General features: G+C 42.6%; 1 protein-coding gene across 3 annotated transcripts in view; it reads right to left on the reverse strand.

Moving 5' to 3' along the window:
- The window catches only part of GANC (glucosidase alpha, neutral C), a 460990-nt gene that overhangs the window by 312944 nt on the left and 121435 nt on the right, over window positions 1–26611 (reverse strand). For 2 of the 3 annotated variants that reach the window (XM_086937212.1, XM_086937211.1), the window contains 3 exons: window positions 21612–21794; window positions 11893–11944; window positions 11678–11738 (listed from right to left, as the gene is read on the reverse strand). In XM_086937212.1, the coding sequence (XP_086793338.1) occupies window positions 11678–11738; window positions 11893–11944; window positions 21612–21794 (296 nt within the window). The remainder of the gene's footprint in view (window positions 1–11677; window positions 11739–11892; window positions 11945–21611; window positions 21795–26611) is intronic. The other variant, XM_086937213.1, reaches the window with a different exon arrangement.

Below are 26611 nucleotides of genomic sequence, written 5' to 3' on the forward strand. Positions count from 1 at the left end.
TATTAATTACAATTTCTCAGACACCAAACACAAAACGCGTACCTATTTCTAATCAAAGGTTTGCACTTATTAAATATAATAAGGCAACCCAATGTTATCCTATGGGAACGGTAGGCCTCACAAATGTATTCATTTTTTATAATCAGGGCATATAAAACTTGACAGTACATGTCCAATCTTTTAATCAAATGCTCCCTGCCCTATGGGCTGCCTAGGGAGTACCTTATGGGTGATATATGTGCAATAAAAGGGGAGTTTAAGGCTTGCCAAGGGGATTATATTACCAAGTCGAATTGGCAGTTTACAATTGAATTCAGGATGCAATGGCAGACCTCAGACATGTTTCAATGGGCTACTTGAGTGTGTGGCACAATGAGCGCTGCAGGCCCACCAGTAGTATTTAATTTACAGGCCCTGGGTATATGGTATATCATTTTATTAGGGACTCATAAGCAAATTAAATATTTCAATCAGGAAAAAGCCAAGTTTTTTAACATGTTTACGGGAGAGAGCACAAGCACTTTAGCACTGGTTAGCAGAGGTAAAGTGGACAGAGTCTTAAAGCCAACAAAAACAAATGCAGCAACATAGGTGTTTGAAGGCAAAAGATTTGGGAGAAGACCACCATAAGTCTGACAAGTAAACCTTTCTCCATAATACCCTTTAAAATGTCAGATTTAAAGGTCAATAGGCAAATTTGGGTCTGAATAAAATGTGGTCAATAGTGTATACCACGCAACTCCAATGAAGTACCCTCTCTTAAGGTACACTTGCCTGATTAACAGTCAAGCAGACCTTAAGTATGTCAGCAGTGAAGACTACTCCATCTCCGTCGCAGACCTACTCCTCCAACGGGTTGGTCTATCAACCGCTGGCCTGATGTAGAGTGGACAGTTGAGTGGCTAAGTTTTACTCTTGTTTACAGACCTAAAAAAGTGGTGGTAAGGGACAGTAAAAATGATGTGGGGATCATTAGCTTTTGTTTTTTCAAAAACAAAACCCCCTTTTTGGGTTTTGTTTTTGAAGAAACAAAAACAAGTTACAAGTTTGACACAGCTGTCAGTCAAACCTTTAACTCACTTACAGGAACCGCAAGACGACAGTCCAGTCAATAACTGGAGTTGCCCATTGAGCTGGTGAACCACTCTAAAATCGGAGGATGTGTACTCCGTCAGGACGACAAAGTGCTTTACTCAGTTATGCTTATAGAGTACAATCCGTACTCCAAAGTCTAAATCAGGCTCTTTGTCTTGTGTTTAGCTGTCAATATCAATTTTAGGAAATGGACAGTTTGCCTAGCTTTTATAATGTAATGTGACCCTCTTAGAGATGCTTTCCTTGTGAGTTATGGATTGCTTTCCTTCTGCTGTCATACAAAACTGAAATTCTTTAAATCCCTTGTTGATCTACAACTAGTTTACTAATACATCTTTGCTAATGATGAGGGTTTTCTCTGTGAGGTACTCCTTTGAATTGATGTTACTATGCCACACGGTGCTTCAAATGCAAAATATTATTAGTAGACAAGCTCCAGGAGAGAACTATATTTTAGCAGACCTATCTCTGTCACACCACTGCTGAAAATGAATGTACAGAGCTACTGTCAATTTTCTTGCGTCTGAAGAAAGAGCACATATTCACACAAGTACAACCAGACAGTGAGGGAAAGAAATTACTTTCTTTGATTGCAATTCAGCCCCAGAGGCCAGATCACAAAAAACATTTTTGACTCACACGTTTTTATGATCTGGTTGGTAAGTTAAGCTTGAATTTAGTGCAGACATTTTATACCAAAGAATTATGGAAGAAGGTCTCTGGACATGGTAATGTAGGCAAGAATGTTTTTATAGAGGTTATATATTCTGTTGTTTTTTTCTGCTGTTGCGCTTCTGTGCCCTATCATCGCAATGTGATGTTTTAGTGTTGTACTGGGATTGCTGTGTTGCATTTTGTTTTGCTGTGTTGTTCCTGGTTATGTTTTGTGTTGGTATGATGCGTTTTATATGTGATTGTGTTATGTTCTGTTATTTACTTAAACATATATCAACAAATGCAGCTATATTTCCATTCAAAAGCAATACCTGCCCTTAAAAGTCCCATGACAAACAACCATTTACCAATGTCTTAGGTAAAATAGTGCTGTTTTTCTACAATTTAGGACACTTGGGCCACAAGAAACACAAAACATCTTTGACTGGATCTCGTTCATGTCCTTGATTGTAAGTAAGGTAAGCGCTTGGCCCAAACTCCTTTAACCACTGTGATATGAACACAAGTTTCTAGAGGTGGTAATGTGGTACAAAAATGTTTGTGCACATTTGTTGAGTGACATGTTGCTGTGGTGGTGATGTATTCTGTTGTTTCTTTGGGCTGCTGTGCGCTTTGTTTTATTGTGCATTGTTGTGCTCTACAGAATTTGTTGTGTTGCATTCTGCTTTCACTGCTTTGTTGTATTGTGCTTTTACGGTTTTGTGTCACTATGTTGCTTTGTGTATTTTATTGTTTTATGTTCCCGTTATTTACTTTAGATTTCTCAACAAATGCTGCTACATATCAAGCCAAAAGAAGTACACATCTTTAAAGTTTCAGTGGCAAGCAACCATTTACCACTGACAAAAGTGGGGGAACTCTGCTAAATAAATCGTCAAAACTTTAAATTAATGAATTCAACCTGAAGCCAGCAGGACTTCGGAACCTGCTTCTTCTGAAATATGCTAATCTCTCACTTTTTATTTCCCAGACAAGATCTATAAAATATATGAGGATTTTGAGCACCAATCAAAACCGCTGTTAAGCCAAGCACAGCACATGGTCTATCCATCCAACTCTCTTGCCCGGGAGGGTAAATTTGATCCCATTGGTCTTGAGGAGGTATGAGAGTTCTTTCCTACAGTAAAATGTGGATCCCCTGATGACTCTTTCCAATTCAAGCATTCTCCTCTCGTGCAACATCTGTGGCACCTTATTTTACTGACCTGTTCAAATTGTCATTGAATATAGACAAAGTGCCGAAAGAATGGAAACTTGTACACATATCTCCTATTCTTAAAAAAAACCTGAGGCTTATCCAGCGATGTATATGTAACAAAGAAGGGGTAGAGAAATGAGATCAATAGATGATCCTAAGGCTCAATTTACCATTCCAAGAAATTAGAATGGAAGGTCCAACATGAGCCGGAGCCCCATGTAGCAATGATTAACAAGAAGAGGACTCAGTTGTTCCTAGACGAAGAAAAATAGTGATACGGTCAAGAGGGGAGGAAAATTGATGGGGGGGTAGTGCTCAGTGGAGTGCTCCCCTGGGCATCCCATTAGTTGGAATGAATGGCCTCACACACTCTTGCGAGTGTCATGCTTCATCATCGGCCGTTGCTCCTCGTTGGGCAGGCGGTGCAATGTCCAACGGGCTCACCTCTAGGAGGGGCTCTTTATCGGAGATCTTTTTTCCAACAGCCTGTGGGTGAAGTGCAAGTGAGGGGCCAGGTAAGAAGTGGATAGTGTAGGTGGGTGTGTTAAAATATAGCAAGGGATACCGGAGAGCAATTTATTCTGGTGGTTCCCCTACTATAAGTAAAACCAGTGGGTGGCCTATGATCGCCAGAAAGTTAGGTTCTGTATCACGATCTAGGACTACACAGCGTTACGTGAGGTCGACATGTTTCTCGCTTCTGCGATTATGCTGCGATTCTTCAGGACCTTATTTAAATTTTACATCTATCACAATGGGAAGACCTGAAAGTGTCAACCTATAAACATCAATTTGTAACCGTTGTACTACCTGTGTATAACCGCTCTTGCCTATAGGTCAAGGAGTACAGGTGTCTACAGTACCCGGTAGGTGTGACTTCAAGGGAGAGAGCCAATAGGGGTTTAATGGTTCTCAGAGCCTCGGTCAGTGCCCTTTCGCCTACCCATCACTACCGGGATCCAGCGATCCCATTGCTGCATTTTCCAGTTATAAGAAATGGGGAAATTATTAAATAGATGACTATCTCACTATCTGGCGGATAACATATCCTGGACCACTCGCACTCCGGGTTCAAGGCAGCTCACAGTACGGAAACTATTCTCCTGATATTTACTGATACTATCAGAACCAGCTTAGAGAAAAGGCAAAGAAGCAGTGCTTCTATTGCTTGGCCTATCGGCATCATTCAATAGGGTCTCAAAGGCAATCTTAATCAACAGGTTGTATGACTTCTAGGTGCATGCATTCACTTTGGCCTGGCCTAGGGACTACTTGTTGGTAAAACCTAAAGTGGTTACCTTACCTCCTTTTAAATCCAAGACTTTTCACAATTCTTGTGGGGTTCCCTAAGGTTCATCTCTAAGTTTCACACTTTTTAATTTTCAAATCTGTTTATTGAGTATAAGTTGAACAGGGAGAGACAAGAGAAGACAAAGTAAAATACATCACAAATAGCATGGTACACTGGTGGAGCCCTGCAAGTGTTATTCTTTACAATATGAACCAAGGAAGGGTGGAGGAACGACGGAGAGGGGACAATATGGTACGTCATGAGCTTGATACACCGGAAAACATCACTATTAAAGAAAGATTTCCCTGATTTAGAGTTACACTGTGTGGGGGTCTTAGGGCTCGGACCCAGTGCAGAGGCTATGTGAATAGTTTGTATGCATGCCAGTGTGTCAATTAGAACGTAAATGTATAGCTACGTGCTGTTTCTAGCAAGATTTGGGGATAGCGGATGTTAGACTCAACTATATAACAGGGAGAGTGAAAACCATGCAAGGGGGGCAGGGAGGGGAAGATGTGCTCAGGTTGTCACTGGGAGGAGGATTAGAATCTTTTAGGAGGGGGAAGCAGCCCCATTCCGTTCAGGTGGGGGAGGGGAGGGTTAATGTGGTCCTCTTGTGTAAGGTACGAGGGGATGTTCAAAAACCTGTAATGCTCTGAGACGTGGGGGGACGAAGCGAGAGTGCTCTATCAGGATAAGTGCTGGATTAATGGCTGCCGGGTGCGGTTGAATTTAGTGTCTGTATGGTTGATGTGGGCGGTGATTAACTCGAGGGCCAGGACATGCTGTAGGCGAAGTCTCAAAATGTTTCACGTATATGTGGCCCCATCAGCAAAGGTGGTGGGGGCATTTGGCTTTGATATTATGTCCTATATTGATGACACTCAATTGGTTATATCATTTGGTCAAAACCTGGAGGATACAAAGGCCAGGTTTGATGATTGTATGTTTGAAGTGGCTTTATAGATGAAGCAGAACTGTCTTCAACTTAATTGGAGACAGACGAAGATTCTGCTATTTGGTAAAGCTAACCTTGGGGTCTCTGAGGATTGTGGCCTCAGGAACTGAAAAAATCAGCCCACACTCCCCCCAAACAGACGTATAAAAAACTTGTCATTTTACTGGATGGCAAATTGTTAATGGTCAACCAGGTTAATGCAATCTGTGGTTCCTGTTTTGGAATCTTTTGCCTGCTTAGAAAGCTTTGTTTGGCTTCCTCTAAACTGTAGACAAACCTTCTTGCAGGGTCTTATCATAAGTCGCCTGGATTAAAGTAATGCTCTTTTGGTGGCTACAAATGAATCTCTTCTGTCTCATATGCAGTTAGTTCAGAACACAGCTGCCCATCTGATTTATCACCTTCCTATTGCAACTTCTTCAGGACCATTACTGAAATCATTACACTGGTTTCCTGTTAGGAAGCTATGTAGTTTTTAAACTCCTTTGCCATGCCCATAGTGCCGTTTATGGTAAGGTAATGCCTCCCTCAGGCTCTATAATAGTCTTTTATCATTCAGCTAGAAGTTTCAGAGATTCAGACGCTACTCTTATCACTCGCCGTTGTGATAGAACGGCTGGAAATGGGGACCGTCCTTTTTCCAATCTCACACCATTTCATAAGAACAAGTTGCCGATTCAGATTTCCACTTGTCAAAATTTTACCAGTTTTAGAAAATTCTTTAAAACGTGGCTTTGCTAATTAAAAAATAATCTTGTTCATATGCATTTCAGTTTATTTGCCTCTTTTTTCAAGGTTAGCGCTGAGATACTCCTGTTGGAGTGAGTTGTTATATTAAGTGCTATTAGCATAAGAAATAATTCTATAGTGTGTACCTACCCAAAAGGCAACAGAGTGATGTACATGGTTAAAGAAAAGACTTACATTTTAAACGTGATAGGAGGGGTTGCTGGTTTGTGAACTGTTACTGCATTGTGATGTAGCGTTCTTTAAAGAGGTAAGACTTCAACTCTTTCCTAAACTTGAGCAGAGTTGGGGAGATCCATTAGGGTAAAGGGATGTTGTTCCAGATCCAGGGTACATGGATGGAAAAGGCTTGCTGCTTTGTTGTTCACTTTTTGGCCTGCGGTTTGGTGGTATCCTGGTGGTGAGTGTGGCAAGAACTATCAGGGATGGTGAGTGTTGGGAAGGAAGTTTACTCTGTCACACCTCTGATTGGTTTCTATCAAGTTTAATCAGAACAAACAGCTCGGCGTCAGCCTGCACCAAGATGCCAGCAGCAACTGGCAACCTTTGAATGCTATTCATCTGACAGAGTATTAAAGAAAAAGGTGATATCACAACACAGAGCCTGTCAGAAATTAAGCAAGGCTGTTGGTCATGATGCTTTGTCATTTGATGCAGCTGGCTTTGAAGATGGTGCAGGCCAACAAGTAGAGCCAATAGAGTTCCATCAGGATGGGGTGATGTGATCATGTTTCAACAGGCCCCTTGAGGGTGAGGTTGGTGTCCGGGGTGAATGTAAGTGACTCGGCATTCAGTGAAAGTTGAGGGTTCAAAGATGTCAAGGTAAATGTCATTGAACCAGTTTTATACTGTGAATTTTGATTTTGTTTGGTTAAGATTCAGATAGGTGCTTGAAATGATGATGTGCAGAGGTTTTCCGGTGTTGGATGCCTGAAGCAGAGGAGACTATCAAGTAAAGTAGTTTAGCATCTGCATCTTAGTGAACTGTGATGCTGTTATCTGTGAGTAGAGCACCAAGGGGATCCATGTAAAGGTTGAAGACGACTGAGGGCAGCATGGAACCCTGAGAGACTCCACATATGATATGGATCTTTCAGGGCCTGGAGGTGCCCATGTGAACAAACTGTTGTCCGTTGGAAAGGTAAAAGGAGAACCAATGGAGAACATTGGTGACAAATACCAATCAAGACTCAAGGACCCTATGAGGGTAGGATGGTCAACTCTGTCAAAAGCACCTGAAAGGTCCAGCAATATAAGGAGACAGCTGTCATTTCCACCTATGGTCAGTAAGACATCGTCTACAGCAGGGGTCTCCAACCAGTAGTTCTTGAGCTACTGTAGCTCTCCAGCTACCTCTGAGTAGCTCACCTGTGTGCAGACCAGCTTATTAAATTAGAAAGCTTTTGTTTGGTTGAATTAATATACATATAAAGAAATTGAAATTATAGAACACTAACAATATTAGTAGCTCTCAATTACAGTGTGAATGGTAGCAGTCCTTTTACTGCAGTTTGATCATCACGTCGGTTTTGTATAATTATATTGTTTCACTTAATTTATGGTTTCACTGTTTATAAACTTTTTACTTTCTCCATTCATGATCATTTACCTCTCCCTCGCTCTTCCCTATTTTCTCTCTTCCCATATTCACTTTTCACCCTTTTATTTTTATTTCTTCTCTTACATACCCACCCTCCATCAATCACCTCCCCCCCCCTTATCAAACCACTTTTCACTTTATTGCATCTCTCTCCAGCTCCCCCTTACCCGCTCTTACTATGCAATTCGCTTTTCTGGTCCTCTGTCACCAACCAAATTTCTGGTTTTGTCTTTCATCTAACTATCCTTGCCTCATTTTTGTTTGCATTTTATCCTGTTTGAAACTCTGCTGTTTCCAATATGTTGTAAAGCGCTCTGATACTCTTGGGTCCAGCCACGCTATATAAAACCCTTTAAATAAAAATAAAATAAATAAAGCCCCTTCTTTCAACTTTATTTCATATTTCGTTGGAACTGGCCTTCTCTGCAGTGTCACCGCCAAACTTTTTGCCTTAATTCCTACAGCTTTGCTGAATTTGTTTTGGTTAGCTTTAGGACTAATGGTAAATTTGGCTTACACCGAATTGGTGCATTACATTTTCTTGCAAGTCCCTGGTAAAGTGGTACTACATGTACCCAGGGCTTGTATATTAAATGCTACTAGCGGGCCCACTGAACATGTTGCGTCACCCACTTAAGTAGCCTTTTAAACATGTCTCAGGTATGCCATTGCATCCTGTGTGCAGTTTTGAACTGACATTTTAGAATGAACCTTTTGCCAGTCCTAAACCTTCCTTTTAAATACATATAAGTCACCCCTTAGGATAGGCCTTAAACAGCCCAGGGGATAAGATGCAGGGTATTTAAAAAGTAGGACATATACTTTTAAGTTTTACATGTCCTGGTAGTTAAAAACTCTAAATGAGTTATTCACTACTGCAAGGCCTACTTCTCCCATAGGATAAAACTAGTTTACCGTATTACATTTATTAAGTTATATCTTTAGTTTGGGAGCGGTAGGAATGTCATTTTTTAGTGTCTACAGAATTGCAAATTAAAGTCCTCTTTAATGGTAATGTTGGGTTTTAAGCCACAAATGATTTGGTGCCTGCAGGCTGTTCCTGGGTCACGTGACTAGTCATAGTTGGCATTTGTGTATTCCTCTCAGACAGCCATACAAGAGAGAGACTGGGTTTTGGAAGGATGGGCCATCCAGACTTGAAGAGAGGGGCGGAGCTGTCAGAAGCCCCACTTGCTTTTCAAAGACAATGCCTCAACATATACAAAGAACTTCACACTAGCATACTGTGCCCCCAGAGTTAATGGGACCAGAGCAGGGAAGCAGGAAATTCCAGACACTTCTGTGGAGCGAAAACTACAGAAGCTTCTCCCACTTCAAAGCTGACCCACTCTTTAGTATACTCCAGGACCTGTGGATACTACAGAAGAAGGACTGCCCAGCAGACCTGCTGCACTGGGCCTGCCTGGATCTCCAACCGGACCTGCTGGAGACCTGCCATGCTGTCTTAGAAGGAAGACTGTACCTGCTCCCTAAATCCCAGGCTGAAGTGACTCCATCAGTCAGCTGACTGACTTCCTGTTCTGAGCTATATGGACATAGCAAGCTCCAGAGGCATCTCTGTAACTGCCTAGTTGACCTGCTGCAACCGGACTTGCCTGGACCTGTAACCGGACCTGCTTGAGCCCTGTTGGCCTCTGCTGGGGTGAATTCCTGATCCCCAAGAGGTGCCTCCAAGGACCTGAATCCTTGGTTTAGCATGAGTTGAGGTCCTCCTGGAAGAAAAGGAGAAATCCTGAAGTTTGCACCAATCTTGTCGCCAGCCCCGACCATCAACGCAAATTTCTGGTGAACCTGAATCTCCGTACTGCAATGGCCGCCAGCAACGCGAGAGTTGCACTACAGCACAGACCGCTATGACCGCCAATGTAAAGCTTGAGCAATGATCATCTGCGATGCAAACAAAACATGATCTTCACGCTACATCGATGCTGTCTGTGACGCTCGGACGGCTCTTCGTACTACAGCGAAAACCATCTGTGATGTTCTCCCAGCTCCTCACGGCCTCCCCCACCACAAACTAGACTCTTTGCACCATACTTTGAGAAGGCAATATTTCCAGTTAACACTGGTCCCTGTATCCGGACTGTGCTCCATCGCGGTTGGCCTGAACTTGTGACTTTCACCCGGGCTTGCAAGACCAGATAATCAAGAGTGGAGCTTGCTCTTTTAGGTACTATAATTATCAGAGCATTAAGCACAGGGTAATTTAGTGACTTTTGTGGTTAACCTTGTAAAGGATTATGGACGCTGCTTCTTGAGAAGGGCTGATACCACCCCCCCCCCCCCCCCCATCCCCCCCTCAACAACGAACAAACCAATTTGTCACAAAGAGCAACTGCTAAAATACATCAGCCATGACAGTGAGGTCATACAAAATGCTCCAGAACCCTTACCTGGGCCATGTGCAGCCACTGGCTATTATGTAGTTACATGGAATCACAAAATGCAATGCATACAGGTTATCAAATAATGGTGACCTTGTTTACTTGAGCTTAAACGCCGGTTCTGATTATCAAAAACAAACTTTTAGCATTGTTTTTCATGTTTTCCAGAAAGAAACCCCCAAAGCAGGGGTTGTTACTGAAAAACAAACAAAGGATGCCCTGATATTATTTCTCCTAGTGTGTGGTTGACATTTTCTTTTCCTGTTTGCAACTGCCATTCCTTGCATGGCAATAAAAACAGGAAATAATTTAAGGTGCACCCTAAATAGACTGGGTAATCTGCCACCACAATCATGGCATCAACTAGCCTGACAGTGGGTTGTTTCAGAATGAACTGAGGTAGAGCTTTTGGAAACTAAGTAGTCCTACCAGTCTGGCAGAGAGGCCGACACCAGTTTTTATCAAATTCTACAATACCACCAGCCGCTGATGCCCCCAAGTCAAGCGGCAAAGCAATATTTGCTAAATTGAGAAACAACTGTACATTAATCAGACATGGAGTGAGGCAGGAAGTCCAGGGTTAGGCAACAATGAGGTGGAAAGATGCAAGGTATGCAACAGTCATAGACAAGGACAGTGAGGAGAGAAAGACAGCTGGAGGAAAGGATAACAAGTTTGAGAGAAAGAGAGCTAAAGATGGAGACAAAGATAAATGCAATTTAAAAAAGAGGAGAGACATTTTAGGTTAGTTGGAGACAGAGACAGAGCGGGAGAGATACAGAGATAAAGAAAGCAAAGAGAATGCAAGAAAGAAAAAAGAGTGAAGTCAAGAGAGATACAAAAAGGATGCTTGAAACTGAACAGAGGAAAGACATTTGAAGGGAAAGAGAAATTGATAAGAAAGAGAGACAAAGAAAGAAAACAGCTAGGAAAATTAGAGTAATTTTTAAAGTGAGAGAGAGGGAGGGAGAGGTTAAGAGAAAAGGAAACCGAGAAAAAGAAAAGAGGAAATAAATTCTTAAAGTATGGGAGCATGAAAGGGACTGGAATAACTGGAGAGAATAGTAGCCAGTAAAAGGAAGGGGGAGCCAGAGAATAAAAGTACTTTGAGAGAGCTGACTGGAGACTATTGGAGAGAAGTTAATGGAGTTAAGAGGTGCCCAATAGAAAGGAGCAGTTAAGTAAAGAAAACTGCTGAAGTGAGCCCTACAGATGAGACGTACCCGCAAAGGAGAGTAGAGAAGAGCAAACAAAGGTACGCAAAGGAGAAAGAACAGTATGAGTATGCAGGCACCAACCAGAAAAGAAGCAAAGTATGCAGACACAGCAAAAGGGATAAAGAAAGGAAAACTTGACAGTTGTCTTACGTAGTAGCATGAATTGCCCTGCATGACATCTAGGGTGCCTGTAAGTGGGCTGCCATAGTCTGGCCTGAACTGCACACTCCCACCCACACATTTCTGGTTTTTGAAGATAAGTTGACTCTACTAGTAAATCACCCTCATGCAGCATCTGAGCTCATTAAAAACTGGTTTGCTCAACAGAACTCCACTCATACTGATTTGCTACAGGGAATGGGACAACCATGTATGCGCAGTATTGCACAACACTGAATATGCTTTTGAACTTTTGCAATATAATTAACATTTCATTTTCTGAGCTCGGTTGACGTTTGTGCCTATGGTGAATAATTATACATGTGTCTTACCGCTAGCTTTGACATCTACAGCATGACCAAATTTCTCCTCCCACAGACCTTCGTCGCTGTCCTAAAAGGAAGGTGAAGTACTTTGAGGATATTTTCAGAGGATGATTTTGTAACAAACAATAACTTCCACATATGCCCTGGGTAGAATAAATGCATTTCCGTAACAGGAAATAAGGAGGTAAACGTATTTTGAGATCCTGTTCACCACATATTACCTTTAAGGAGTCCAGAGAGTCATTCTGGCTGCTTACTGCTGCAGTGTTCCTGCTAAAGGAAAGGAGTAAAAGACGACAGTGAACAAGTGTGTTATAAAAAAAAGTAATCTAATATGGGCTGAATCATAATGTTTTTTACTCGCCTCACATTGTCATTTTCGTCTTATTAGGAGGAGCAAAAATACCCTTGTGAAACATCTGCACCAAGCACTAGGTGTGCTTTTGCGGCCAGTTAACACATTTATGGTTAAAAAAGGACTTAGGAGTGTGTGGTATCTGGAGTAAAACGTCTAGTCTTTCTGGAATAGAATCAATAAATGATTCTGCCTTAGAATGTTTGGGGGCTTGAGAGCTGTTTTGTGGTGGCTGGAGCTTCATTTCTTGCAACAAACTTGTGATTTGCTTTGGATAAAAACTGTAGAGTTAAATGTTATCTCTTAGTAGACTTTGGCAAGAATTAGATTTCGCTTGATCTCAATTTGTCACCACAAGTCATGGTTATCGAAATAGACAGCTTGAAGGAAACATTATGCAGAGATTATCCCAAAGTTATTTTCCTGACAAGATATAGTGTGTCCAAGATTTTATTGTGAAATTCTTTATCATAAGAGAGCTTACGTATGCATACCATTAAGTCAAATTATGTGGGAAAGCAAAATATTTGACATCTTTTATTAAACCTTTTGTAGTTTACCAGTTACATCAGATGCAGTTTGGGGTATCTTCAGCTGCATAAGTGTTTGATTGACTTATGACACATCCATTAGGGCAGCGTTACTCAAACTGTGTGTCGGGATCCACTAGTGGATTGCGAGCTGTTTTTGGTGGGCCTCTAAAGTCCTGGTCTATGTGTAAATAATATTTAAAATAATTATCCCTGTTTCTGCAGCACTGCAAAGGTGCAGAACTATGTCCCTAAGTCGAGTTTTAAAACAAGCCCATATATATGCAAATATTCCCAAGCAAGCCTCCGGGTGCACCTTCCAGTATGTGTTTCTGGTGTGTTTTTCATTTACAAAAACCATTTCAGAAGAGAATGTGCGCACTAGATTTGATACACAACCATACCACGTGCATGATTTGGACACGTAAATTGAGAAATATGGATGTGGCCTAACGGCTGTAGCGGCAAACTCTGGATCTAGAAAATCAGGTTTAAGAACTGGTGTTGGCTCAACATCCTTTGATTCGGGGCATATCACTTACTCTACAGTGCTTATAATAAAATTAATCTGACCTTGTATAATGTAATGCAATAGGAAACACACAACAGACAAATCAGATACACTGATTGATGGATGGTAGCTTTCACACATTATAATGCTCGCTTACTTTGCACAAACATGTGATAAATTGAAACCAACACTTTGTTTAAAACATCTGCCGTGCTGGCAACAATCTTAAACTTAATACCTAATACAAATAAGCTGCAAGATCTGCCGAAAGTGGCAGGTAGCTTCCACAAATTATAAAGCTTAATTACTCTGCATAAACATGTAATAAATTGGATCCATTACTTTTTTTGTTTAAGCACCTCCCACGTTGGCAAAAAGTCTTAACCCTGTTTCTCTTGTACATCTGTAATATTTTAGCCTAATAGAAATAAGCTGCATGATCTGACCAAAGCTTTTTTCAAACCTATTTTGAAATTATATTAATACATTGTAATGGACCACTGTTATTCCTGTAAAATTGCTATGGTTTTAATGTACTAAAACAATAAAATTAACTTGAACTGAACTGTGTATTGTAATCTGGTGCTTATGTAAAGTGCTCCATTGCCCTTTGGATATTTTCGCACTACATAAAACTTTTTAAAAAAATGTGTGTGTGTGTATATATATATATATGCACGCACTCACAAGCACCTCACTCTGAGAGGTGTTCCCACTCCGGTGCAGTTCACCGTGTGCCATGTATTAGGTGAAATGCCTGGAGTCAATTTATTTCAGGATGACATGTTAATACATTTGATACCTTGGAACAACATGCCAAGATAGTCAAATTGGTTTTGGATACATAACGTAATAGTGGTATTACTATCAAGGTCATGAAGTGCAAGTTTGGTTATTTGGAGCTAAGCCATCTGGGTCATGTTATTTCAGAAAATAGTATTCGTTCAAGAGAAGATCTAGTTAAAACAGTCCTTGATTACCCATTCCCAAGAAAAAACAAGATGTTCAGACATTTTTGGGAATAGCAGAATTTTCTTCTCTCTTTGTTCCTAATTTTGCCAGTAGCTCATGTGCCATTCATCATTTACTATGAAAGGGATTCATTTTTAATGGGATAACAACTGTCAATGGCTATTAGCAGAAATGAAAAATGTATCAGTATTGCTCAGGATTTAGAAAACTTTATTCCTGGTATGCCCCGTCTACTGATCACAGATGTCAATGATAAAGGTATAGGTGCTGTACTAAAACAAGCGCAGGAGGAGAAAGAAGTCATAACAGACTTTGCTTTGAGAGCTTTAAAATGGGTGCAATACAACTATTCCACAATAAAAAGGGAGGCTCTTGCCATATTCTGAGATGTTAGAAAGGGTGGATTAGATTTGAAGCGTGATCTGATCAAAGTCTTTATTAGTAAAGGCCGAGATTCTGTGCCTCCAGAACAGGCAAGTGGTTAGTGGTCTTGAGGATTACCATTTTTGTGTTAAATATTTACCAGGGTTTTGCAACCAAAGCTGTTGTCTCTCACGGCTGCTGAGTGAGTCTGTATGTATGGATGAAGAAAGAGTTCTATTGTGGATTGATGAGGAAGTCGAGGTTTGTGCTGCAACTAATGGGTGAATTAAGAAGAATGAGGGGTCACAGGAAATAAGCAATGATTCATTACTGCTAGAAGTGTGCCGTAGTGTCTGCACTGGGACGTGTAAGGACAGTCACAATGTTAACTTAAAGCAATTTGGCAGGATTGCGAATGATCTTTCATTGCAGAATGGAGTTCAAGACTGGTGCCTTGCAGAGTTTGAGGTATATTTGTTGGAGATGACACATGAGGGTTATCATGGGATGTTCAAGCCAAAGGAAAGACTGAGAATGAGCTTTTTGTGGCCTGCTATGGATTTTCAAGTTGAAACAAAGGTGAGAGTGTATTGAGTGCAGCATAAGTGAAAAAGGTAGAAAGGTTGGAAAAACCACCATTAGTTTGCAGAGAGATTCCCCAAGAGATGTGGGAGGAGGTAGCATTTAATACTCTTGGGATATTGGCATTTGGTATAGTACCAATATACATTCTTGATCTTCGAGTCTTGCATTTTAGGTGGCCTCAGATAGCTATGGTCCAAGAAATTTACACTTCATCCATGTTTAAAGTTTTGACTCAAGTTTTAAGTCCCTAAAGTAACAGACGTTTCCTAGTTGCCGCCCCAAGATTGTGGAATTCTCTCCCACAAATCATAAGATCAAGTCCAAATCTAATGTCCTTCAGGAAGAAATTGAAAACTTGGCTATTTAACATCTGAAAACATCCCCAATATCATATAGGTGAGTAATACAGTACAGCGCCGAGACGCCTGCGAGCATTTGTTTGCGCTTAATAAATCCTAAAAATAAATAAAAAATAAATTAAAAAAACAAAGGTATCTTGACTGACAATGGAGTTCAACTGACCTCTAAAGACATGGGCGAGTTCTTAAAGAAAGGATGAATTATCCACAAGAGGTGTTCCTTGTACCATCATCAGACTAACAGAATGGTTGAAAGGTTCAACACAACATTGAAAGAAGCCATACAACTATCAAGGAGTGAGGTGAACAAGAGAGGAAGAATACAGATTAACTCCTCATGCCGCTACTGGGGTTACTCCCTTTGAGATGTTTAGCAAGAGGAAACCTTGGCCAAAACGAAGGCCCCTGGCATTAGATTACACAAACTGTGTGGAGTAAGAATATTTGGGCTGAGTATCTGAAAAGAAAATTGGTTTTACAGGTGAAGAGGAAATTGCATTTTGACAAGTGGAAAGCGGTCTCTGAGGTCACAGTGAAAGTTGGACACATGGAGAGAGTAAAATTTCCTAATGCCCATGTTGGGATCTCGAAGAGTAGTAATCCTTTCAAGGTGATTAAACTTTTCAAAGGAGCAGTACAGCTGGAGGATTGGCAGACATGGAACCTCAATCAAATATTCATGGTATAATAAGCCTTTGGCTGTCATAGATCGCTAACCTTTTACACAGTGTTAAACTGAATATTATTATCCATGTTGATGTATTTTTATGGAAAATTGCTTTTATCTATGTTCTTTCATCTATATTTTCATTTTTTTGTATTTGTTTTTGCTCTCATTTGTTCTTATTCATTTGCTATGGAGTGTGGGTGTGGTATCTGGGATAATCTGTTTAGTATTTCTATTATAGAAATAGTCCATGGTTCTGCCTTGACATGTTTGAGGGCACAGTGTTATTAGGGTTCCATGTGGAACAGTTGAACCTGGAGAGCTGTTTTAAGTTTAGGGTACTGTAGGCCAAGTACCACATACTCATTTACCATCAATATTGAACTAAAAAGTTTTCTCTGGTCCTAAGTTGGACTTCCAAATGTTTGTGATGTTTCCAGCCCAGAAGGCAGTTTAATTCGGCTGGGGAAGACGTGCTATCAGTAGTCTAAACAGTGTATGGATAGATAGATAGATAGATAGATAGATAGATAGATAGATAGATAGATAGATAGATAGATAGATAGATAGATAGATAGATAGATAGACAGAATTTGCAGAAGCTCCAAAAGCAATTTGTGTGCCATTTATTAACTTTAAAAAAATACAAAAGATAATACATCATCACCTTCAGTAAATCAGATTCCCAAATGTATTCATATTAGAAACATGATGGTATTCATATGCACTAACCGCAAAACTAGCAACGTTGTTGTGATGGGGTGCTCCAAATAGGGAAGGGAGGGAGTGCTCAAAGATGTGCATAAGTAAGGGTTGATAGAGAAAGGCAGGGCAGTGTGCAATATATACATCAAAAACTGATTGGAAACCTATCCAGCCACTACGGAGGGTAAACACACATTAAAAACCAAAGTAATGTAATGACACAGTTAAGCAATCATTGTTGTCTATATGTTGTGATGAAGACTCCCTCGTAAGGACACAAATTTCCTGCTCACATCCTTGGGGATCGAAACATTGACAGCTTTATTTTATGACCATGTATATATTTCACACTGTCCTTCCATTCTCCATCAACCCTAACGTATGCTTCGGTTAAAGCAGGGAGGTCTGGGTGCCCCGGACATGCATCTTTATGCTTTATGCGCCCAGGCTCAATTTCTCCATTATTGGGTCTACCCGACGCCCTTTCAGCCACATGTATCCGTCAAAACTGATGTCATGGCTCCTATCCCACTGAAGGTAGCGATTTATCAACAATTACATCGCTCGCACGGAGATATAGATACAGCTGGGACACTGCGTTGGGCTTGGGACGAGCTGCGCAAGAGAGCAGACATTCTGGTGCTGTATGCCCCCTCCATCCCCCTAGCGCAGAATCCAATGCTGCCTTGCATCCAGGATGGCGTCAGTAAAACACTGAAATGAAAGATGGCACTCCACACATTCGCTGATCTGTACCCAGGAGATATGTTTCGATCCCCCCCACATGTGATTGAGGGGCAAGCGGTGTCATTTGCCGAACTCTTCCTATATCATAAGCTACGGGCAGCTTGCCACGCCCTTTGGGACGGGTTCCTGATGGCTCCTGGCCGCTGCCCGCATTGGAGAACCTGTTGAGATCCCCAGCTCCCCGAAAACTCATTACACAATTGTACACACAAATGCAAAGCACTGCCCCGTTGGTGACTACTAAGACCCTGTAGAACTGGAACAGCGAACTTCCTATTGTATTGACGGAGGCACAATAGGAATTCTGCTGTGGGCAGCTTACAGAGCTCTCCCCGAACTATAAACTTAGATTAATTCACTTTACATTTTTACATAGATTTTATAGAACACCTGTTAGTCTATATCGCATGGGCATCAAACACGAAGAGAGCTGCTAGTGCTGCAGATACACTCCCGCGTCATTTTTACATGTAGCATGGTATTGCCTCAAAGTTGCTGAATTCTGGTCACATGTTTTCACCTCAGTAAGTCAAATTCTAAGCACGACAAACACCCCATCCCCCATAATAGCCCTGTTAGGTTATGTTAAGGACCCACCGCCTAAGCTACGTAAACTTCATGCACTCCTTTCATTGTTCACCAAAAGGCAAGATGCGGTCCACTAGGGCAGGAGAAGGGTGCCCTCCATCAAGGACTGGCTTGCAGATGTTAAATATGGTCACACGCAGCTAAACACATTCTGGGAGCTTATGCCCTCTACTTCTAGGCCTCAAAATATTTGGGAGCCATTTCTGACATGGATGCAGCAAGATCAAGAAGCTACTGAGGAGGCAAGTGCGGGTGAAACTCAGACTGAGGCACCGCAGTATGTATGTATGTATGTATACTTGTAAAGCGCACTATCACCTGACAGGCATCTTGGCACTGTATACCGCTGTGGAACCCGACCTGGCTTTCCCTGTCAGATGCTCCCTACTGGGCACCTCCAAGGTAAAACCAGGCATCCCAGCTCTTTAGGGCCGTTGTGGAGATTAAGCAAGCTATTGCCCAGAGTTGCAGAGTGGAGACCCATGATTTAGGTAGGCACTGAGGCGAGAATTATCGAGTTCGTGGACATTGAGCCCAAGACCCTGCCGCGTCGGGAATTGAACCCTGGTCCCGGCCAGACCTCTGCATCAGGGTCTGCCGCTCTAAACATTGAGCCACACTTCTCCACGTGATGGGTTATAGTTTGCCATCTGCTTTTGAGTCTGTTCCCCTTCCTAAAAACTCTGAGAACGCGGAGTTATAAGACTGAGATGGAGATATATTGGACCTCCTGTGAGATTCTATGGACTGAGAACTCAATTTGTTTGTTTATTTCAGCTGATGCTTACAGCTACGTGAATATACGATAAATAGGTATTTTTACATTGGATGTGTATGGGGGAGGTGGGCGCAATTACAGATGTATTATTTAATGTGTAGATTGTGACTGGTTAAACCCTTGTACATTTTTGATTCTATGCTGGCCAGTTGCGTTGTAAAATGACATTTTCTTGAAAATGTCAATAAAAAAACTTTTTTTTAAAAAAACGAACTTATGCACATCTTTGAGCACTCCCTCCCTTCGCTATTTGGAGCACCCCTTCACAACAATGTTGATATTTTTCCAGTTATTGAATACTAGCAGCCCGTCCCGAAGTTGTCCGGGTATGAATTGCTGCCGGCCAGTAGTATATTGTTTTGTAGGATTTCGTTTTGATAGCAATTCTTATCTGTGACAGGCCTGTGAAACGCTCCGATTCACAGTGCACTGCTGATGCACTTAAGAGTGCGCGTTCAGTAGTGTGTGAACTCGAGTTTCCCAACTTTATTTTTCCTTGCAATATTATATAGCGCGGATTCGACAACATGGCATGAGCACAATTTACATTACAGAAGAACACATTAATTTGTGGTAGGCACGGGGAGACAAATCGATTTGCCTGGAATCACAGGATGTTGAGCTGATGCCGAGGTTCGAACGTAGCTCCCCAGCTCTAAAGTTCGCAATTCTAGAACTTGTGACGGGAGGTGTGTCTAAAAGTGTATGTCGGTGCTGGTCATCAATGAGGGAGACCTGTGCATTTTTCAAATAGGTGGTGAAAAAATATGAGTATGTTGCTGGAGACATGGGCCGCCGTGCCACCAATGTACTTACCGGGGGAGGGTAAACACCCATTATTCCGCAACTTTCTTTCCACATACCAACACTTTGCATACTTTCATTACGAAAGTACCATGACTCCGCAATGCCATTATAATGCATGGCATTACATTTTATATGCTTTTACCACGCATACATTCACAACGAAATTCGTTGTAAATGCATGAATAGTAAAAGCATGTTTTTTTTAATGTTTGGATAAGGTAAGTATGGGTATAGGTGTATATGTTTTGGGGTACTGAGGTATATGTTTTGGTGTGTTTGGGTATTTTAAGGGTTCAGATATAGTTTTGGGTTATGGGGTACAGGGGTAGTTTTAGGGTTTAGGATAGGTATGGATTTTGGGGTACAGGGATATTTTTAGGGTTCAGGGCTAGGTTTGGGTTTTGGGGTAAAGGGGTATTTTTAGGGTTCAGTGGTAGGTTTGGGTTTTGGGGTACAGGGGTATTTTAAGGGTTCAGGGCTAGGTTTGGGTTTTGGGGGACAGGGGTATTTTTAGGGTTCCGGGCTAGGTTTGGGTTTTGGGGTACAGGGGTATTTTAGGGTTCAGGGCTAGGTTTGGGTTTTGGGGTACAGGGGTATTTTTAGGGTTCAGGGCTAGGTTTGGGTTTTGGGGTACAGGGGTATTTTTAGGGTTCAGGGGTAGGTTTGGGTTTTGAGGTACAGGGGTATTTATAGGGTTCGGGGCTAGGTTTGGGTTTTGGGGTACAGGGGTATTTTTAGGGTTTAGGGATAGGTTTGGGTTTTGGGGTACAGGGGCATTTTTAGGGTTTAGGGATAGGTTTGGGTTTTGGGGTACAGGGTATATTTATAGGGTTAAGATGGGTTAGTGTTTAAGGGTGTTGGGGTATTTTAAGGAGTAGGGTGGGTTATGATTATGGGGTGCAGGGGTATTTAAAGAGAGCAGGGTGGACACCCGGAGCTGGAATGTACAGAACCTGGGAAGAAAAAACAATGAAATATTGGGCCCAATGCTCGCTTTATTTTCCGTAATCCGGCGCCCCGCACACGCCCACGCCCCCAGCACACGCCCACAGCACACGATATGAGACATGGCATGAAGGGCGGAACGTACCATACGCCCCCAGCGTTTGTCACGCCCCCCAGCACACGCGCACAGCACAATGCAGACACGCCCACAAGGGACTACTTTGCTGGCACGGTTCTTTTACCTTTTAAATGCATATGGTGGGCGTCTGCATAGCCTATGTCCTTCTGCTGCAACTGCCCTTTCCAACGCTGTATTGGGTGTTGTGATTGGTGCTGTGGTTCCTGAGATTACCCGCCTCAAAAGTTTGGGCTCTCTCTTTATTATATTGGTATAGATGAATACTTTCATGTTTCTAAAATGAATACATTTGTGAATCTGATTTACTGAAGGTGATGATGTATTATTTTTTGTATTTTTTTAATGTATTACCACTGTGACCATTTCATTTTGTACTGTACTTTAGCCGGGTCCGGTGGTTGTCTGGGTTCCCCCGTTGTTTTGAAACTCTCATGACACATTGAAAGCGAGTTCCCAAGAGTGCTATAATTTCCCTCCCTTTCTTCAACAATGTTACTCTAAGCATAGTAATTCATCTCATATATTAGGAGCTACAACTTCAAAATGCTACAGTTTTAGCAACACAGGTTTCTGGAAAAATTCTAGGGATTAACCGTTGCTCAAAACAACATGTGAGAACCTGCTTGGCAAAAACTTAATTAAAAGCAAAATAGAATGAGAACTGATAGGAAAGAAAAGTAGGTAAAAGATCAAAGTTTGTGTATGGCTGGGAGGGGTGGGCAGAAAAGAGGCACACTAAATGAGTTGTTCATAGATTGCAAAAACATTCAGAGGGCACTGGATTTCTGTCTTTGCTCACAGACTCAGTAATACAGGAGTGCCAATTGTACTGCTGCTGTCCTACCCATTACAGCATTTCTGGACAGTGCCATAGACATCATGAACATACCTGTTTTTGAGTGGCGGCAACAGATGTTCAAAGAACAAAAGTCCAAGGCTGTTAATACTCAGCAAGATGTCATCCATTGACAATACATCTATCTGGAATGGATTTGCAGTGATCTTAATCCTGTGCTCCCCTTTTTCACATACCAATATCACACAGTTACTGTCCTCCTGGACTTTAGTCAGCCTAGACCAAGAAAATACTTGTGTTAGAGATCAATAAAACAATATTATTAAGCAGTCGAGCTGAAGAAGCAGTATTATTTAAGTGACGCTTAAACAATCCAGCAGGTAACTGGTATAATTGAATATTGTAGTTACACATTTTGCAGATTATTTTTGGAATTATGGACAATATATCTGCAATGCAATCACATAATTGGCACCATATTCTTTTGCACTTTAAAGGTGGTCCAGCTGAGATAAGCGCCTTTTTGTATGACCCCCCGCACTTTTATGTGTTGCTTTACAAGATGTAAAACCAAAGGGCTCTTATTGGCAAGCTACAAAATACACAGGACCACCACATATGAGATTCCAGTGCCACGCAGCCCAAACAGTAGCTCTGAACAATCTAGGGAAGAGCCGGACAATGTTAATACTACTGGCTCCAGGACCTGGATGGAGCTTTTTTTGCTGCACACAGAGGACTACTGCATGCCTGATCTGAGTCTCTAAAGGTCTATTTGGCTTCCCTCGCAAGCTTCACTCATCAAAGAGACATAAGCTTTAACAAATCGGCAACAAGAGATGTGCTTAAGAATGCTGCGCAGAGTCTCTGGTAACCATGTATCCTGCTTTCTGCACCAAGGTTGCTATTCTACCACTCTGGGTATACTATGCATTGGAATGGTTCTTCAACATGGAGCGACCTTGTATGCTGGAGTTGGAGGTAAGCGAAAAATAAATGTAATAACTTATATGTAAAAAAGGGAGACCTTCAATGTGCCAGCAACCAAAACTCATTAGTATCAGCCAAAAAAGTGCCAAGCAGCCACACCCAACCATCACCTTAACAAGCGTACCACAGTCATGGAACACATTACCCTCCTTTATAACAAAAACAAAGTTCATACACATAAACTTAATGATTTCTAATTGGATAGTGGATGGACCACAAGTCTTTTGTGGATATAGATCTCTCTTCTTTCACCATGTGTTGAGCTTTCTGGAGGCAATTCTTTCCATTCTTGTTGCGGTCCAATGTTCTGTTGCTGCCAGTAGTTGTTCTTCTTGGTGCAAGTGGAACATGAGGTTTAAAGACTGTTTTACCTTCGATGGCTTCTCTTCAGCGATGGGTTTTGGGGAGAGCAATGTCTTATTTGCTTGTCGTTCTGAAATGAAGGAAAGCACTTCCTGCGTACGTTGTGTCCTCTCTTATGCAGAGAACCAGTTGATGGTATGCTGGTATGTGTTTCCTTGACAATTGCTTGTGTACACAATTTTGTTTTTTCATTTTTATTTTTTGGGCCATCGCTGGAAATTTACACAGCAGCCGTGTGTACCTGCCACTCACTGAGTGCTTTTGGATGGCAGTGCTCTGGGCTGATGTTTAATCTATGTCTGTGTCTATGGTCCTGGTTGAAGTCAGGGCAGCTGTGGATACACTCATGCATGCTTCGCTCTCGAATTAGTTGTGGCACTGATGTATGATGTTTTGCTCGAGGTTCAGCATTGCATCAGCCCTTGCCTATGCAGTCTGGTCAAGTAATAGCTGGCATGTTGAGCATACAGCTTGCAGGTATTTGATATGGGGCAGAAATGGGGGAACAATAGAAGCAACTGTTGAGAGTGCTGTAGAGAGAACTGCAATTGTAAATGAGATCATTAGGTGTTCTTCAGACGGGTCATGTTTCAGTTGCTTTTGTACTTGCTACTTAGCATAGGACCTGCCATCTTCCTGCATGGGGGCTGTAACTTCATGTAAGAATAGACGTAGCAGGGCACTGGATAGTAGAGAGCAGGTAGGTCGGTAGACAGTGATAGGTGGACAGGTCGATCAGTAGATTGGTAGATAAGCAGTGGACAAAAGACAAATAGTAAGCAAGTGGTAGGCAAGAAGATCAGTAGTGACTAAGGTTAACCATTAAAGCATTAAGACAGAATGTAACTCTGCACTCCCACTCGGAGGTACTTTTGATGTTCTTGGTCTGCTTAAAACCACTGTTGCTTGTTACTATTACTGTTGCTGTCCAGCACTGTCAAGCTCTTTCACCCAGCTGTATTGAGTTTATTACCTGCCACGGGTGACGCCAGTGACACTGGTTAACACTTGTGCAACATTGGTTTAGCACTGCTTTTGCAGCTGCTTTCAATTATACAGTGCTGCTAAAGGAGCCGGTGGAAACTTCCTAATTTCCCCTCCCAGTTACTTCCTCATTTCTTGGTGTCTCAGTTCCCACTACTCACAGCTCATCAGTACTCACATTATATACAATTTTCAGAGACTTGTGCTGTATGGATTATGCGTTCTAAGTTGCTTGTAGTTGCCAGTAAACATGGTACACCCATAAAGTTTCACTTTGTAAACACTTTGTAAATGCTTTGTCAGCACTTACATCAGACTCTCCCCTGGGCCTGTAATGTCGCCCTCCTACACAGCCTCACACAGGCCATCAGGAGTTCTGCCTCACATTTGCTGTACATGGATCTGGAGGTAAAGTTGAAGTGCAGTATGGGGCATTGGCACAGGAATTTCAGGCCAGGTTTTAAATGCTGGTGAGAGGAGGGAGGAGAGTTACAGCATAGGAGAGGTTGGACCACACCTAGGTCAGTACCCGCTAGACACATCTGACCTCATCTGCAAGCAATCTCAATGGTGAGTCAGAAGGATTGCAGCGCGGAGGTGGTCTGCCATTTAATAGCCCTCAGATGCAGTCCAGGTTCCACAAGCCAGGGTCATCTCCCCGAAAGCTGCAAAGAATTTGGGGATGGAGTGGAGAAGTAGACTGCATAAGCGATTGTGCTCGGCATGTCCACTCGCACACGTATCTGCCTGCTCACGATAGGAACCTAGTTTCCTGAAGTCTCCTGTGATTTCCACTTCAGTCAAAGAATCATGCTACCTTTCAATCGTTTACCTTAGGATAAAGCAGAACAGATTCTTTAGTCTCTTCCAAATGGAAAACCTTCTTTCTTTACTTAACCCATGAGTAAGAAACATAGACCAATGGCACCAGTCAATGAAATTTGACCAGCCAATCTCTAACAAAAGAACAAAGTTTTCTAGAGCATCCCAACAATGTTGTGCTTAAGCCGCATGGCTCTGATACAGTGGCGTCACTAGGGTTGGTGTCACCCGGTGCCGGTTACTCATGGTGTCACCCCCTCACGACTTACCACATGGACCTCCTCCGTTCCGAGTCCGCCGTGCTATTTCAATGGGGGTTTTGAGTTTGGCACACAGTTAGTGCCTGGACATCATGGTGGTGCCGCCTGGCATATGCAGTGACCTTCAGTACCAATTCCGACCCCCACGCCCTGCATTTAACCAAACCACCAGAGGTGAATGGCGATTTGTTCTGCCCTGTGTATTTGGAAGCTGGAGCCCATTGCTGGTCTGACGCATTACCTCTGAGAAAAAGACAGAGCAGCACGTCGTAAAGTCTGTACACATCCTGTATCACAGTAACATCGACACGTAAAGGTCGCATGCAGAATAAAAAGGCAATTCCAGATTTTTACGAGAACATGTTCCTCTAAGCATTACTGTATCTCCGTATTGATGCCATCGGAAAGCCCTCAACTTGGGTGCCCATTTACTCCTGTGCGTGCCCGCAGCCCCATCTCAGCGCCACCGATTCGCTTTGCCATCTGCACAAAAAATCCATCTCGTTAACTGCACACCTAATCACTAGGCCTCATTTACTAACTGCCCCCGTGGAATGAACAGGCATTGCCGAGGAAATGAAAACGTCTCACACGTGCATGCTTCTGACATCCACAAATTACTCAGGCGATATATTAACGGCACTGCGAGCACCTGTCTATCTCACAAGCTGCTCAAATACCGGACATGTCCCCATTTTAAACAGATTCAACGATCTTGAAAAAAGTGTGAATCCACCTCGGCAGGATGAAGGTCCATGGGTGCTGGGAAGGCAGTTGAAGGAAAGCGCCTGGACCTAGCTGTCTGACTGTAACGAGGTCTTCCGCCTGATAGTCCCTGCATGGGTGGGTGAGGAGTTGGGAGAGTAAAGAGGGTCTAGCTTGGGCCTAATGTTCCTGAGTGGGCCGCGGCAGGGGGAGAGGGTCTTCCCCGAGCTTGGCGGCCCTTGGCTGCTTCAGAGGAGGGCATAAGAGATTGGGGGTAGCGAAGGTCAGGGTAGGGAAAGAGAGGGCTGTCTGGGGACTGATGAGTTGTGGATTTTTGGTGTTCCTTTAAGAGCTTCCTTTGTACTGGTGGTACCTCTTGGGCCGGCCTTGGGGACTGGGAGCAATACGATTGCATCTGATTGTGTACCACTGCACTGCCACATTTCTAACTTCATTAATTTAAATGATATTTCTCTCACCTTGGCATCCGGACCCAAGTCAGTTCCAAATTTGAAGGGGAGACGACGGCGCTCGTGAATCAAAGAAGGTGGTGACATTAATAATTCTTATTCTAGCAGCGCCGCGCGCAAGCACTCCCCTACCGCCGAAACTTTCTCGTCTCCTCCCACAGACGTGGTGATGGCGCGCGACAGCCGTGGCGCGTCAGAGGAGCACAGCGCGCGGGGGCTGTCCCAGGGCCGTCATTGGTGGTAGCGCTAAAGATTGACGGCCCTGGGACCCACAAACTGCACATCCGCATCATCACATCACCATAGGTGGTGCGTGCGTGCGTGGCGACTTGCTGCATTCACAGCACTAACTGCAGTATTTAAATTTATAAGCAGGTGCTCACCGTGCGTTTGCGGCTTGCACTATAATGAAAGCAGCACTGGCAGCAGAGCAGAGGTGAGGCTGCACTGTCTGTAGTGCAGAGCGAGCCAGCCAGTGTAACCAGATTGGTGTCACCCC

The sequence above is a fragment of the Lissotriton vulgaris genome, chromosome 9 (assembly GCF_964263255.1).
Source record: "Lissotriton vulgaris chromosome 9, aLisVul1.2, whole genome shotgun sequence".
Classification (NCBI taxonomy): Eukaryota; Metazoa; Chordata; class Amphibia; order Caudata; family Salamandridae; genus Lissotriton; species Lissotriton vulgaris.